This window comes from Paramormyrops kingsleyae, chromosome 25 (genome assembly GCF_048594095.1).
Source record: "Paramormyrops kingsleyae isolate MSU_618 chromosome 25, PKINGS_0.4, whole genome shotgun sequence".
NCBI lineage: Eukaryota > Metazoa > Chordata > Actinopteri > Osteoglossiformes > Mormyridae > Paramormyrops > Paramormyrops kingsleyae.
In genome coordinates, this window is record NC_132821.1 from 1647827 (window position 1) to 1664668 (window position 16842).

General features: G+C 42.3%; 1 protein-coding gene and 1 long non-coding RNA gene across 2 annotated transcripts in view; one reads left to right on the forward strand and one right to left on the reverse strand.

The window, feature by feature from the left end:
• LOC111833180 (uncharacterized) overlaps positions 1 to 6164 on the forward strand; it is a 21534-nt gene extending 15370 nt beyond the window's left edge. The window contains exon 2 of the long non-coding RNA XR_011985702.1: positions 5230 to 6164. This is a non-coding gene — a long non-coding RNA (uncharacterized lncRNA). The remainder of the gene's footprint in view (positions 1 to 5229) is intronic.
• On the reverse strand, positions 3291 to 12894 carry grxcr1b (glutaredoxin and cysteine rich domain containing 1 b). Its single transcript, XM_072707366.1, has 4 exons — positions 11106 to 12894; positions 5277 to 5516; positions 4990 to 5055; positions 3291 to 3673 (listed from the first exon to the last, which is right to left on the reverse strand). The coding sequence occupies exons 1-4, from the start codon at positions 11505 to 11507 to the stop codon at positions 3494 to 3496; spliced, it is 888 nt and encodes a 295-aa protein (XP_072563467.1). The 5' UTR covers positions 11508 to 12894; the 3' UTR covers positions 3291 to 3493.
• Between the last annotated feature and the right edge of the window lie 3948 nt (positions 12895 to 16842).

Genomic DNA, 16842 nt, shown 5'->3' on the forward strand with positions numbered 1-16842 from the left:
TATTACATAGTAATTATTCATATGGGGATGGTATATTATTTGTTCAATCTATAGAGCTGCACAATAGCTTTAAAACAATATGAGGACCATTTCTGTGCAGCTTATATTAAGGTAAATATAGCCAGTCAAAGTCATAGCCCCCCAAAAAGTTCAAACTTTGTTCGCTTAAATCTGACAGCGAGGTCCGAAAGTGTGATGATTTGACATGGAATGACCAGACTAAAAAAGGGTTCTGAAGGAGTTCCTGCGGTGTGAACACTACAAAATGCCCTTGGTTCCGGAAAAAGGCTCTGGTTCCAGAAAAAACTTAAAGTGCATATAGTGCATAACAAAGCCTCCTCCTTCACAACCCACATCTGCTCATGGATGGTCACTCCCTCCTAGCATCCAGTCATGACAGTTTGTCTCCATTGGATGCCCTGTTTGCCCATCCAGTTTCTAAGCCCTTGTCTGTTACTTTAGTTCTGGACTTTGCATTTACATTGCCTTAGACTGACTTCTGAACTTACCTGCTTTTTTGTGCCTGATTTTGAGTGTTTTTTGGTGTTTGTCATCCTGCAATTTGAATCATTAAACTGCTTGATCTTCACTTGAAACCCTTTGAATTCAATGGCACGTAATTTATAGGGGTGCCACTTTAGTGTCTGCTCTACCAGCTCAGTTCACTTTTCAGCTTGTGCTCTACCAGCTCAGTTCACTTTTCAGCTTGTGCTCTACAGGCTCAGTTCACTTTTCAGCGTGTGCGCTACAGACTCAGTTCACTTTTCAACATATGCTGCACCAGCTCAGTTCACTTTTCAGCTTGTGCACTACAGGACCAGTTCACATTTCAGCTTGTGCTCTACAGGCTCACTTCACTTTTCAGTGTGTGCTCTACCAGCTCAGTTCACTTTTCACCGTGTGCTCTACAGGCTCAGTTCACTTTTCAGTGTGTGCCCTACAGGCTCAGTTCACATTTCAGCGTGTTCTCTTCAGGCTCAGCCCACCTAATAACAATGTAATTTCAACCTTTCTTTTGACTTTATTCTCAATGTCACCCCTATTTACCTGAACATTAAACAATAAAGTGTTGAAAATGTGCATGTGTTATCGGAACATATTTATTTATGCTCCACCCAGTGGTAGAGTGTGAAAGCCAGTAGAACACATTCTAAAGGTGTACCGTTCATAGCATCAACTACCCAATATGAGAATGTGTAAAAGTTTTATTTTTAACTAGCTCAATGTGAATGTCTGATATTGATCACTTTTATTATTTTTCACATGACTACATTTCTATACAACATGGCTTAGATTTGTTAGCAGCAGTAACTAGTTGATTCACCCACCCATCCATTTTCTGAAGCTGCTTATCCTATTCAGGGTGGCGGGGGGTCCGGATCCTATCCCAGAGGCTATGGGCGCAAGTCGGGAAACAAGGGGGGTGAACCCATCGCAGGGCACATTCACACACCACACGCACACCTATGGGCAGTAACCGGAGGACACCCTGTGACGTGGGGAGAACATGCAAACTCCACACACATGGAATCCTGGTGGAGACTCAAACTAGTTGATCCATTTAAAAAAAAAATTAAATGCTATAAGCTGTGAGGCATACAGTTCATGCCGATCTACCCAGGAGAGCAGAGCCCTGGGATTCGCGTGGCAGTTTCCATGAACCCCACATATCTCCAATACTAAGCCTGCATCTCGCCCTGACATTGTGAATGATAGTTGTGTCTTAAATAATTGACAGCGAACTAAGCCGTCTAAATATGTGACTAACAATAAATAATTCACAATGCAAATGTGTTCTGCAGAGCCTTGCTTTTCGTCCTTCTTTGTGGGTCAAAAATATGCCTCCATTCTGCAAGGAAGAAGATTAAATATTAATCAGTAAGACCACACACCTGCACTAAAATGTAAGGTTTAAGAGTCCTTCCCTTTATAATACAAGGGAAAAGGGGGCCCTCAGGCTCTTAGTAGCAGGTGTAATGGCTTAAATTTATATCTCAGAGCAGAAAGGGTTGCTGAAATCTGTTCCTGCTCTCAGTACTTTATGTCACCACTAAAAAACTGATGCAGAGTATTTTCTTCATTAACCTTCATAGGTCTCTATAATTTAATGTAGTGGTCTTTAATAAAAAATTACAGCTGAAGCTGTTGAGTGTAATCTCCATCTCAGGTTCCTTTGGCGTCATCCTGTCTCTATGAAATTGACGATGACCATTATTGCTTATTATTTATCATTTGTTTTCCTCCCAATCAATGCAGTGACTGTGTGTAACACAGCATGGCAGAAGCAATTAAGGTTCTAGCATCTTCTGTAGTGAATGTATGAGTAATAGTACATGGCATCCCAGGTTTGGAGTTTATTTTGCATGGAAATCTATTAATGTCAGCGATATGCCTCAAGCTGGTTAATAACGCCCGATATCTACCAACATGCATAGCCTGCAGCTTGTATCATGAAGCAAGATTTCTTGGCCGGATAATTTGTCAGATTTAAGGTAGTCTTGGCTAAATGTAAGTGAACAAAGATAAAGTCCATTTAGACTGGGTTACCTTAAATCTGACTGATCATCCAGCAAAGCAAGAAATCTGGCTTCTTGATACAGACCCCTGGATTATTCAGAGGACGGTGTTGTTTCTCAGTGTTACTGAATATCGGATTTCCTTGGTTTTGATGGATTTATTTGATGTATACTTTGTTACATTGAAGATTAACCTGATTACTACAGGCCCTAATTTTCCAGATATTGCAAAATCACGGGCAGCATGGTAGCTTGCACCCCTGTGCTGTCTGTATGGATTCTGCATGCCCCCACCCCCCACCCCACCCAACTCCACACGCCAATCATATCACTGCACAGAAGATAGGAGCGTGAGCACCCTGGCGCAATATCTTTTGCCCAGTGATACGATTGGTGTTTAGAATTTAGTAGAAAAGAATAGCTAGTATGTTAAACTGCTCACTAAAAAGTCTGTGGATTATATTCAACATCTGGGTCATGATTTCTGGTAAGACGTTGCTGTTGAATCTTTCAAATGTACTTTTCTGGCACTTAAATAAACATTGAAAGAATGCCATTCATTCCCATTATATTTGGGAGTAGCCCAACATCTCTAAGGCCAAAATTAGGCAATTCCCGACAGAACAATCTAGATGGATAGATAGCACCTCTTGAAGTTTTTTTTTTAAATCAAGTCATCTGTAGGATCTCACAGTTATCTAAGAAACCAAAGTTTTTATTAACATTCACAGGTTGTATTCACATGAGAGGATTTTAAAAATAATATGTTGGTATTTGGTTTGTTTGGGTGGGTGTACTCCTGCTTTATGTTTGCCCTGCATTTTGTGGGATAGGTTCCAGACCCAACCACATGACCCTGCTTAGGCTAAGCATTAGGAACATAGATGGATGGATGGATGGAGGTGTTGTCAGTCCCATGTCTGTCCTCTAGGGGGAGACAAAGAGTTTGTGTATGTGGATTGTGTGCGGCTGCAGCCCTAAGAGGAGCATCTGGGGCAGGACTGCAGGCCGTTCTCATTGCAGGCAGTGCATTTGAGGGCCTTGAATGAATCTGTGAAGCAGTTCCGGAATAGAGACATCTTGCTGCCATGGCACACGGGGCACGGGATGAAGGCAAAGTCCCCACAGGTGGAGCAAGTATGCGGGTGCTGCACCTTCTGGAATGAAGAAAGGAAAATTCAGAGTTTAGCAAATCCTAAGCCTTATTTTATGTCCTTAGAATCCATTAAATCTTGCAAACAAACTATAAATCCTGTACCAGTGTCATTATCCACAGACCAATTAATTGCACACTAGTGAGGGACATACAATACTATTTAACAATTATTCTTTCATTCCGTATTATTGTTGCTCAAGATTTGCAGACAGCCATCACGTACACCAACAGGCAGTGTTCCTGCTAGCTACCATTTGCCTGGATTGCTGCTAATTCAATGTCCAGTCAAATAGCCATTTGTATGGTTATTTTGGCTCTTGTGATTACTGTTTGCCTGCCACCTTTGGTGGGTTTACTACTTATTTAATTATCTTGCTATGGGTGGGTGAGCTCAGGGATTTGCTAACCTTTGAGATTTGCTGACACATAGCAAATCAGGCTTGGCTTTGGCCAAAGAGGCTCAACCTCAGGCAGTCCCAGTTTGTGCTCTTGAAAGCTATACCTTTACCCATTATGTGAATTATCTGAATGTAACCCCCATTTATTATTGATGTCATTTTACGAGTCCCCATACATTTTCCCTGGCCCCTGGTTAATCCATAATTGATACAATCCACAGCTAATCCACCCTGTGGTGTGACGTGGTTGATCCACAAGGGGGAGTAACACCACCTTTTCAGGCAGATGCTATTATAGATCTAAAATTCCTTCCCATGTGCTACTCCTTTAGCTAGTGCCAATGGTAGTTAGCAAGGTTACTGTGTACCTTCAGCTAGCTAACTATTGTTAGAACAAGGGCACATTTTATGCTTAGTGTACCTTACATTTTATATTTGCATCCCATTTTGGTGCCGTCAGCCATTGAAGTGGCATGAAACCATGCCTGCATCGCAGTGTTTATGTTTTTTTGAGGAGCCAGGGGGCGGGGACTGAGGAGGCCGGGTGTAAATAGCCAGACAAATGACTATTTTCACCCGGGTGCAAATAGACACTGAAACTCAACTGACATTAACTTAATGTCATTTGGGGAGAGATATTTCATGAAACATTGCTTTGAAAGGTATGTAACAGAGAGTCATGGGTGTCTACACTGGCGTGTTTTTGTGTCAGTGTGACAAACAATGGGAATTAAGAGCAGGTATGCTAATGAGTACCATAAAAGTTGACGGAAATTTTATCAAAATTTATGAAAAGTAACAAAGGAACTGAAACCAGTAGCAAAATTTAGATTTCCTTGATGAAACGTGGAATGCTACACTAAATCAGATTTTCGTATAGTTTCTGATGTAACCAAAAAACACCCCAAACCATTTTTACCTCGATTTTGGTGAGAAGATCCTGAAGCTCTCCTGATTCATTCATACCCAGAATTTTCTCAGCTCCCTGGGAAATAAGCACATAGTGAAAGTGAGCTGAAATGCCACATTTCTGCTCTATAAGTATGTCATTTGTAGTTTTCTTAATGAAATAACATCTAAACAAATTTTATACAAATTAAATTGTTTACATGTATTTGCATTGTCCTTTGCCTGAAGGATTATAGGTTATATATTGCAGGAGTACTTCAGCAATATCTGGGCTTCAAAGAGAGAGGAGGCCCTGACCCCAAGGTAGTGTCCATCAATGAAGACCACCGGCAGAGAGGGTAATTCTCCCACCCGCCGGCACCTCTCTTCCAGCTCCTTGCCGAAGTTACTGTTCAAGGCCACGTTTCTCTCCAGGAACTTGACCCGGTGGTTCTGGAAGATCTTGCGCACCAGCTCGCAGCGCTCGAACGTGGTTCGCACCACACGGAAACTGGTGGTGTAGATCGCGATCCGCCCAAACTCGAGCCTCACTGTTGGCTGGGGAAACACAAAGAGCATGTTGCCAGGTTACCATGGCTCATATTCAAAGGCAGTGGCCCATACAAGCTATTTGTACTCAGTGCTATGATTGTTTCATCACATAAATAGCGCTAATGGTAAAAGGGTATTAATGGCAGACCTGCTGATTTGGCTCCAATCTTTCATCAGTTTGTTTTTCTGTGTTGTGCCCCATATTATAGGTGTATATTGGTAATATGGTAATATTGGTAATAACTGCTCCCTCCATAATCTGTCTGACTCCTCCCATACTGTTTTGGTTTTGCTGTTTTTTTTTGCACATAATACTGCCAGACATGCACTGTTACTGCTCCCAGACACTTTATACCATCTTTACCGTCATATACTGTCCCATACTATCATATACTGTCATATACTACCATATACTGTCTTATGCTGTTTATGCTATGCATTTTACACTGTTGCTAAATTACTATTTTTCAGTACTATGTTGGTTTTGGTGTTGATTTTTATTTACTACTTTATTGTTATTTTATCTTACTTTTCTATTTTTATTTTATCTTTTATTGTCATTGAGTATGGAAGTTGCTAACTCAACTAAATTGTACTTGGGCGGTGACAATTGTATGTGTGCAATGACAATAAAAATATTCATTCATTCCTTAATTCATTTATACATTGATTTATTTTTTCATGTCAGCTCTGTACATGCAAATCCTGCTTACTAGTAGCTAAAAACCAATAGCACAATACTATGAAAACACTAGGCAGGTTCCTCAAAGTCCTTATGTGCTATAAGCAATGCAAATCTAAAGCATATTTATTCACTTCAATAATCTAACAATAACAAAATCTAATAATAGCCAAAGACACTGGACCCATGAAAATGACTTATGACAAGAAGGGAATTGTTAACAAACTGATTGTGCTTTAAACAGCAGAAATTCTGAAACCACAATACATGATATTGCAATTACTTTCACTTTTACGTTAAGAACAGGAGGGGGTCATATGCCTTGGACAGTCTTCATTTAATTAAGTTTGACTAAAATGGATAGATTATCAAAATAGCATGTGGTCATTAATTATGACCACATCAAAAAGTAGGAATTTCATCCAAAATGAGTATAATAGGCATTCTGCAAAAAGCAGTCAGTTAAAAATGTACAGTGAAACACAATTTGAAAAGCTATAAAAATTTAAATTCATGGGAAACATGGCTACTCAGAAACAATTTTCATACATCTAACTTAAGATTACCATTGATAAACACAATGAAAACAATACTTAGCAAGGAATAAAAATCACACAACAGACATTTAACTCACAAACTCAAAACAGAAAAAAAATTCACCAGACTTCACAATATTTACTGTCAACAGCATTAATTTATACAAAAGAGCATAATTCAAGCAAGAGGAGACTTCTTGTCAACTGTACAAATGTCTATAAAAAACTACAAGATTTTACAACTTAAACTATTAAAATATTCAGACTTTTATTTCTTCATTGCAATATGTCTTATGAGGAGAGGTTAGCGGAACTGAATCTGTTTAGCCCTGAGCAAAGGAGACTAAGGGGGATATGATTCAGGTCTATAAGATTCTAACGGGTCTGGATGCTGTTCAGCCAAATGACTATTTCAATATTAGTCTAAATACTAGAACTCGTGGCCATAAGTGGAAATTAGCGGGAGAACATTTTAAAACAAATTTGAGGAAGCACTTCTTTACACAGCGTGTAGTTAGAGTATGGAATAGTCTTCCTGCTATTGTAGTGGAAGCTAAAACCATGGGTTCCTTTAAATCAGAGCTAGATAAGATTTTAACAACTCTGAGCTATTAGTTAAGTTCTCCCCAAACGAGCTTGATGGGCTGAATGGCCTCCTCTCGTTTGTAAATTTCTTATGTTCTTATGTTCTTATGTCTGTACCGCCTTTATTTCACACAATGACTCTCAGGTGGGTCATAGTTAGAAAATTCTAAATTGATTTATAAGAAAACAGATGAGTTCTGACAAACGCCTTTCCCATGGGTGGGGGCCAGATCAGACAGCAGACACCTCAGCCTAGACTGAAAGACTTTGCGTGTTGTGAGCTCATGTGACTTCGAACCATTAAGAGAAAATTAGCCGATGGAGGCTGTTGCATAATGTCTTCTAAGTGGCTTAAATTCACCACTGGCTCTGTTTTGCAAGTCTGAAGCCTCCGAAACAAGCTCTTCACAAAGCACAGCTCTATGGAAAAACCTGCCATCTTTGAATATCTAGCTATATATATAAAGTAAAACTTAAGAATAATGATAAGGTCCACTAGGATATAACATTTTTAACACATACCTTTACCTCAAAGCTGTAAACAACTGACAAATGGATTCCAGCACAAAGGCATCAGCACTGATAATTATGTCAGATGGGCAATAACACATTCAGCTGCACAGTCAAATAATAATATTATACATCGATACACCATTAACTTCGGCCAGTTAAAGTCGGACACGGTTGTTTTTATATTTTGTTTATTGGATGTTATATCTCTAGGCTTGGATCCACCTGATTATGCAGGTTTAGTGTTCAGTGTTACATCCAGCTCAGATTTTCTGTATGATTTCTGTAGACCCTGACCATCAAGCCCTGTTAGCTTCCAGCTACCAGTCACCAGGGGCCCTTAGTTCCAGGTGTGGGCAGGGGAAAGGATACATCTGCCACAAGAAGACTCCAGGGGAGGTGATGGAGACAGAAGGGAGATGGGGGGTATTTATGGTATGTATTGTCCAGGGGCGCTCGACACATAAACAGATTCCGATTGGTGACACAGGAAGTCCCGGTCTCAGCGGTTCCCTCTCTGTGGAAGCGTGCCACCCCGCAGCAAACCCTTGAAAAAACACAACCACAGTTCAGCCAGTTTGGTATGAGCCAGACAGCCCCTATTCAGGCAGTTTGGTATGAGGCAGACAACCTCTATTCAGCCAGTTTGGTATGAGCCAGGCAGCCCCTATTCAGGCAGTATGGTATGAACCAGACAGCCCCTATTCAGGCAGTTTGGTATGAGCCAGGCAGCCCCTATTCAGGCAGTTTGGTATGAGCCAGGCAGCCCCTATTCAGGCAGTTTGGTATGAGCCAGACAGCCCCTATTTAGGCAGTTTGGTATGAGCCAGGCAGCCCCAATCCAAGCAGTGTGGTATGAGCCAGGCAGCCCCTATTCAGTCAGTTTGGTATAAGTCAAGCTGACCCTGTTCAGCCAGTATGGTATGAGCCAGGCAGCCCCTATTCAGGCAGTTTGGTATAAGCCAGACAGCCCCTATTCAGTCAGTTTGGTATAAGTCAAGCTGACCCTGTTCAGCCAGTATGGTATGAGCCAGGCAGCCCCTATTCAGGCAGTTTGGTATGAGCCAGACAGCCCCTATTCTGGCAGTTTGGTATGAGCCAGACAGCCCCTATTCAGGCAGTTTGGTATGAACCAGACAGCCCCTATTCAGGCAGTTTGGTATGAGCCAGACAGCCCCTATTCAGGCAGTTTGGTATGAGCCAGACAGCCCCTATTCAGGCAGTATGGTATGAGCCAGGCAGCCCCTATTCAGGCAGTTTGGTATGAGCCAGGCAGCCCCTATTCAGGCAGTTTGGTATGAGCCAGACAGCCCCTATTCAGGCAGTTTGGTATGAGCCAGGCAGCCCCTATTCAGGCAGTTTGGTATGAGCCAGGCAGCCCCTATTCAGGCAGTTTGGTATGAGCCAGACAGCCCCTATTCAGGCAGTTTGGTATGAGCCAGACATCCCCTGCACTGGAGATAACTTCAGTGGAACAGAGATTTGGCTTCTTGCCAAAAAAGAGATTGGGCTCCACTTGGAATGATTCCCCCTTTGTTCCCAGAGTCACACACCCTTGATGACCTTTTCAAGGCCCCTGTGACGTGCCAGAGCTGAAACTGGAAACCCTCCTTTTAGGCCTCAGTGGGACCCGTCACAATGTAATCACCTGACCCCCTGAGTTTGAGAATAGATTTGTAAGGTTTCGGGGGAAGACCAGGTCTCCTTCAAAGTAGAGAAAATCCAAAATTCCGTAAATTTTAATCTATGTCTGTGTGAAGCTGTGAGACATTATAGACCTCAGCCCTTTGACTTGCAGTGAAGTACATCCTACAATATCAATGAAATCAAGTGACCGCAGGAAACTGCTATGTCAGCAGCAGAACATTGGCAGCAGAACACTGGCAGCAGAACACTGGCAGCAGAACACTGGCCCACCCTTCCATACCTGCTTAAATTTGCCTAAAGAGTTGGGCTTGTATGGGATCATAAAATGAAACCGTGAAACTGTAAATATGATTACTTTGCATTTTCAGTCACTGACCGAGTTAAGCCACTTCCCTTTAATTGTATTACTGAGTGCTCTTTAATTAAACTGGGCAGTTATTTACAGTGCATGGTAATCAATTATCCAGTGAATTAGGTTCAATATAAGACTGAAATAAACAAACAAGCAAATAAATTAATAAGCAAACAAATAAATAAACAAGAGACTTGCTTGTATTTTCTATATAGCCGACAAATACACATGTGGCTGATATTTTCAGTCATAGTACCTGTATCTGAAGCAAGTAATAAATATTGCTTCTCTGTCTCCAGGATAAAATTGCATTTAGTGGAGAAACAGAAAACTTATGCATATCGATGGACTTGCTAAAGGTGTGTTTTTTTCCTTATTTTATTTCTTCAGCTTCCCACAGTCATTTGCCAGCTTCTTAATGTTGATGCTGCAGTTTCACTAGAAGGCAAAGACTGTAGGGTTCATTAGCATGATATAGCTCCCCCCTAACACTTACTGAATTGGTCATTAATCTTTCATTTGGCAAGCATGTCGTCTAGCCTGTGACATCATTTGGTAGTGGGACGGTGAAAGAGAAAGTTCAAGAGAGTCAGGATGCCGTGGCCAAATACTGCAGCTCCAAACTCAAAAAGAAACACTTACTTATATTGGTGCACCTGTCTCAATCTCTCGCAGCTTCTGCATTTATGATTGTACAAAAATGTTTGTGCTCTATCCAGTACGGAAGCAGTTCCAGAAAAAAAACACTCATTTCTCACATATAAGGGCTTTTTCATTGGTAACTAATGCACTGGCTTCAAAGGTTAGTTTATAAGATTCCATAAAAGGTGATGACAACTTTATGTTATTTTCATGCTCATTCTTGTGTTCTGTAAGACATTGAATTTTTAAAAAGAATTACAGTTAAGTACAATTTATAAATGTAAAATCTTGTTAAATATCTATAAAATGGCAGTTTTAGATATTTCCAGTGTGATTTTCTGGCCTTAGTTTAGATAACTAGTTAAGATATCAGGCTGGATTGCTTTGCTATATATGCATATATAAATTAATATAAATAAAATGCAAATATGACAACAAATAGAAATTGGAAATGAAATATAAGCTTGGATGTTGCATTTGAATTTTGATTTTCCATTTGCATTTTTGATTTTGCATTCAGGTTTACGGCAGTATCCTAACTAATGGAGTATGTCAATAGCTGATGTGGAAAACGGAGGAAAATGAATGAAAAAGAAGAGAAGGTGAGTGAATGAGGCAGTATGTGGCAGAGGGCTCCTTACCCCATAGACACTGCTGAGGCTGCTGAAGAGCGCCTGTCCGGCGCTCACTTTGTGCTTCACACCACGCACAGTCCCGTTTTTGCTGAGGATGTTGACCCGCCTGGTGCCGAAGGGTCTGTCCCGGCAGGCCCCGGCGTACATGAGCAGGTCGTCCGGCTCGCTCCCACTGTCGTCCGGCTCGGGGCCCAAAAGGCCGTTGAGGTGTCCGCTGGCATCGTTGGCCGGGGGTGAGCCGTCCCGCTCTGCCTCCGAGCTGCTGTTGCCATCAGAGTCCAGCGAGTCCGAAGGTCCCTCGTCTTTGAACACCTCCTTCAGGATCCGACCACTGTTTGCCGATGACACCCGAAACCTCACTTTTTTCGGAGGCTTCTCGTCCCCAGCTTTCGTGTTTGCTCCCTCCATTGGAAAAAAGCAACACTTTTACATGATCCCTGTTCTACATTGTGTCTCAATGAAGTTTTGTTGGGTTACACAACATGGCAGTCTTCATTTGTTTTCTTTCGCGTGGCCATGAACCCACGCGTTCAGCAGCCCAGGGACTCTGCGGGAAGAGGTGTCCGTGTTGCCACCGAGTCGGTTAATAATAAATGAAATTCTGCTATAGTTACCCTGCCAACTGACCAAGAGGAAAGCGATAGCCTTGCGTTAAATAATTTAGCTTTCTCTGCTAACTTTTCAAACAGCAGAAAAATAAAGTCTTTTTTATGAACATTCAAGAAAGCTGGGGCTATGGAAATATCCCTATTCCTGCCACTTTTAGCAAAAGAGGCATGATGCTTCTATAGTGACCAAATGCTATAGTGAAAAAGTTCTAAACAGTTCCTGTTATACTTGACCCAGATGACCCATTACAAAGTGTGACTAAGAGTTCAAATAAAATAGACCTGCCTGCACCACATATGTATAGTAATTCATAAAAATAACGAATCATACCTATAAGGAATAAATTGTCTGTAAACACAATATGGATGACAATTTTACTTAATAATCTTAATTACAGGTCCCTTTTTATAGATAACAACTGACATTTCTTTATTTGAAACTATAAGTTAGAGCAAGTTCTTTGTAATGACACATCACCACAAGGGCATCTGCCTGATGTAACCCCAGTGTGATCCTGTTAGCGTAAAACATTTAGCTGTGCGACTTTACATTTGTAACTATACACTATACAAACTATACAAAAATAAACTGGTTTTCTAGTACTTGATTTCAGGTGTTTTGTCAAACTTTTAACTGAAATCTACCAGAAAAGCTCCAGTTTTATGTGTAATACATTTGATCGCAGGTTATATTGACCACAGTATACTGCAGAAAATGCTCTCTTATGAGGGAGGCTTAGGCAGCACACAGAGGGACACACTTCTGCTGTATATATGAATCTTTCATGGCCCTGCATCTTGGAGGGAACACCCAAACACCTGCTGCTCAAACCGGAGATTAGATGACCTCTAGAGACATGGTCTATCTCACAGGTGTAGCCAAGATCAATCACACTGATTAAATGCAGCAAATTATATGCAGACTGACACACCTATCCATCTGCCTTTCACTTACTTCTCAATGGGAATAAGACCAAGTGACATGTCATGCCAAAAAGAAAAAGAAATGAAAATCGGACACTGGAAGATTAAAAAAAGCAGGTGTTTCTTTTGATAGTGTGGGTTAAGGTGGTTCAGTATCACATCTGTCTGATTTGTCTTATGACATTGACAAGGCTAGATCTGTCACTTTAGTTTCATGGGTATAGGGTGAGTATTGTTAAAATGGGGCACTTTCTGGAAAATTTGCTTTCTGGAAAAAATCATCTCAATGTCTTTAATCCCAAATTTATACCATTCTAAATTCATTAATGCCCCTTGAACACTAAATAGAAAATAAATTAAAGTTTTGTGAAACACATATATTAACTGCAAAGTATCTGTCCCATTTTGCCTGCTGTCCCATTTTCACAATACTCACTCTACATGGAAAACTCCAAAACAATAAATTGATTTTGTGTTTTCATATAGCCAGACTATGTTTAGAGTTTACTTTTCTCACAATAGGTAAGAAGATAGCGGCAACATGATTCGGTATATTACTGGGTCACCCACAGCTGGTGTCAGTACCAAAACATGACTCAGCATATTACAGGGTCACCCACAGCTGGTGTTAGTACCAAAACATGACTCAGCATATTACAGGGTCACCCACAGCTGGTGTCAGTACCAAAACATGACTCAGCATATTACAGGGTCACCCACAGCTGGTGTTAGTACCAAAACATGACTCAGCATATTACAGGGTCACCCACAGCTGGTGTCAGTACCAAAACATGACTCAGCATATTACAGGGTCACCCACAGCTGGTGTCAGTACCAAAACATGACTCAGCATATTACAGGGTCACCCACAGCTGGTGTCAGTACCAAAACATGACTCAGCATATTACAGGGTCACCCACAGCTGGTGTCAGTACCAAAACATGACTCAGCATATTACAGGGTCACCCACAGCTGGTGTCAGTACCAAAACATGACTCTACATACTACAGGGTCACCCACAGCTGGTGTTAGTACCAAAACATGACTCTACATACTACAGGGTCGCCCACAGCAGGTGTCAGTACCAAAACATGACTCTACACACTACAGAGTCACCCACAGCTGGTGTTAGTACCAAAACATGACTCTACATACTACAGAGTCACCCACAGCTGGTGTCAGTACCAAAACATGACTCTACATACTACAGGGTCACCCACAGCAGGTGTTAGTACCAAAACATGACTCTACATACTACAGGGTCACCCACAGCAGGTGTCAGTACCAAAACATGACTCTACATACTACAGGGTCACCCACAGCAGGTGTTAGTACCAAAACATGACTCTACATACTACAGGGTCACCCACAGCAGGTGTCAGTACCAAAACATGACTCTACATACTACAGGGTCACCCACAGCTGGTGTTAGTACCAAAACATGACTCTACATACTACAGGGTCACCCACAGCTGGTGTCAGTACCAAAACATGACTCAGCATATTACAGGGTCACCCACAGCTGGTGTTAGTACCAAAACATGACTCAGCATATTACAGGGTCACCCACAGCTGGTGTTAGTACCAAAACATGACTCTACATACTACAGGGTCGCCCACAGCAGGTGTCAGTACCAAAACATGACTCTACACACTACAGGGTCACCCACAGCTGGTGTCAGTACCAAAAACATGACTCTACATATTACTGGGTCACCCACAGCTGGTGTTAGTACCAAAACATGACTCTACATACTACAGGGTCACCCACAGCTGGTGTTAGTACCAAAACATGACTCTACATACTACAGGGTCACCCACAGCTGGTGTTAGTACCAAAACATGACTCTACATACTACAGGGTCACCCACAGCTGGTGTTAGTACCAAAACATGACTCTACATACTACAGGGTCACCCACAGCTGGTGTTAGTACCAAAAACATGACTCTACATATTACTGGGTCACCCACAGCTGGTGTTAGTACCAAAACATGACTCTACATACTACAGGGTCACCCACAGCTGGTGTTAGTACCAAAACATGACTCTACACATTACAGGGTCACCCGCAGCTGGTGTTAGTACCAAAACATGACTCTGCATACTACAGGGTCACCCACAGCTGGTGTCAGTACCAAAACATGACTCTACATACTACAGGGTCACCCACAGCAGGTGTTAGTACCAAAACATGACTCTACATACTACAGGGTCACCCACAGCTGGTGTTAGTACCAAAACATGACTCTACATATTACTGGGTCACCCACAGCTGGTGTTAGTACCAAAACATGACTCTACATATTACTGGGTCACCCACAGCTGGTGTTAGTACCAAAACATGACTCTACATACTACAGGGTCACCCACAGCTGGTGTTAGTACCAAAACATGACTCTACACACTACAGGGTCACCCACAGCTGGTGTTAGTACCAAAACATGACTCTGCATACTACAGGGTCATCCACAGCTGGTGTCAGTACCAAAACATGACTCTACATACTACAGGGTCACCCACAGCAGGTGTCAGTACCAAAACATGACTCTACATACTACAGGGTCACCCACAGCAGGTGTCAGTACCAAAACATGACTCTACATACTACAGGGTCACCCACAGCAGGTGTCAGTACCAAAACATGACTCTACATACTACAGGGTCACCCACAGCTGGTGTCAGTACCAAAACATGACTCTACATACTACAGGGTCATCCACAGCTGGTGTCAGTACCAAAACATGACTCTACATACTACAGGGTCACCCACAGCTGGTGTTAGTACCAAAACATGACTCGACATACTACAGGGTCACCCACAGCAGGTGTCAGTACCAAAACATGACTCTACATACTACAGGGTCACCCACAGCAGGTGTTAGTACCAAAACATGACTCTGCATACTACAGGGTCACCCACAGCAGGTGTCAGTACCAAAACATGACTCTACATACTACAGGGTCACCCACAGCAGGTGTTAGTACCAAAAACATGACTCTACATATTACTGGGTCACCCACAGCTGGTGTTAGTACCAAAACATGACTCTACATACTACAGGGTCACCCACAGCTGGTGTTAGTACCAAAACATGACTCTACACACTACAGGGTCACCCACAGCTGGTGTTAGTACCAAAACATGACTCTGCATACTACAGGGTCACCCACAGCTGGTGTCAGTACCAAAACATGACTCTACATACTACAGGGTCACCCACAGCAGGTGTTAGTACCAAAACATGACTCTACATACTACAGGGTCACCCACAGCTGGTGTTAGTACCAAAACATGACTCTACATATTACTGGGTCACCCACAGCTGGTGTTAGTACCAAAACATGACTCTACATATTACTGGGTCACCCACAGCTGGTGTTAGTACCAAAACATGACTCTACATACTACAGGGTCACCCACAGCTGGTGTTAGTACCAAAACATGACTCTACACACTACAGGGTCACCCACAGCTGGTGTTAGTACCAAAACATGACTCTGCATACTACAGGGTCATCCACAGCTGGTGTCAGTACCAAAACATGACTCTACATACTACAGGGTCACCCACAGCAGGTGTCAGTACCAAAACATGACTCTACATACTACAGGGTCACCCACAGCAGGTGTCAGTACCAAAACATGACTCTACATACTACAGGGTCACCCACAGCAGGTGTCAGTACCAAAACATGACTCTACATACTACAGGGTCACCCACAGCTGGTGTCAGTACCAAAACATGACTCTACACACTACAGGGTCACCCACAGCTGGTGTTAGTACCAAAACATGACTCGACATACTACAGGGTCGCCCACAGCTGGTGTCAGTACCAAAACATGACTCTACATACTACAGGGTCACCCACAGCAGGTGTCAGTACCAAAACATGACTCTACATACTACAGGGTCGCCCACAGCTGGTGTCAGTACCAAAACATGACTCTACATACTACAGGGTCACCCACAGCAGGTGTCAGTACCAAAACATGACTCTACATACTACAGGGTCGCCCACAGCTGGTGTCAGTACCAAAACATGACTCTACATACTACAGGGTCACCCACAGCTGGTGTCAGTACCAAAACATGACTCTACACACTACAGGGTCACCCACAGCTGGTGTCAGTACCAAAACATGACTCTACACACTACAGGGTCGCCCACAGCTGGTGTCAGTACCAAAACATGACTCTACATACTAC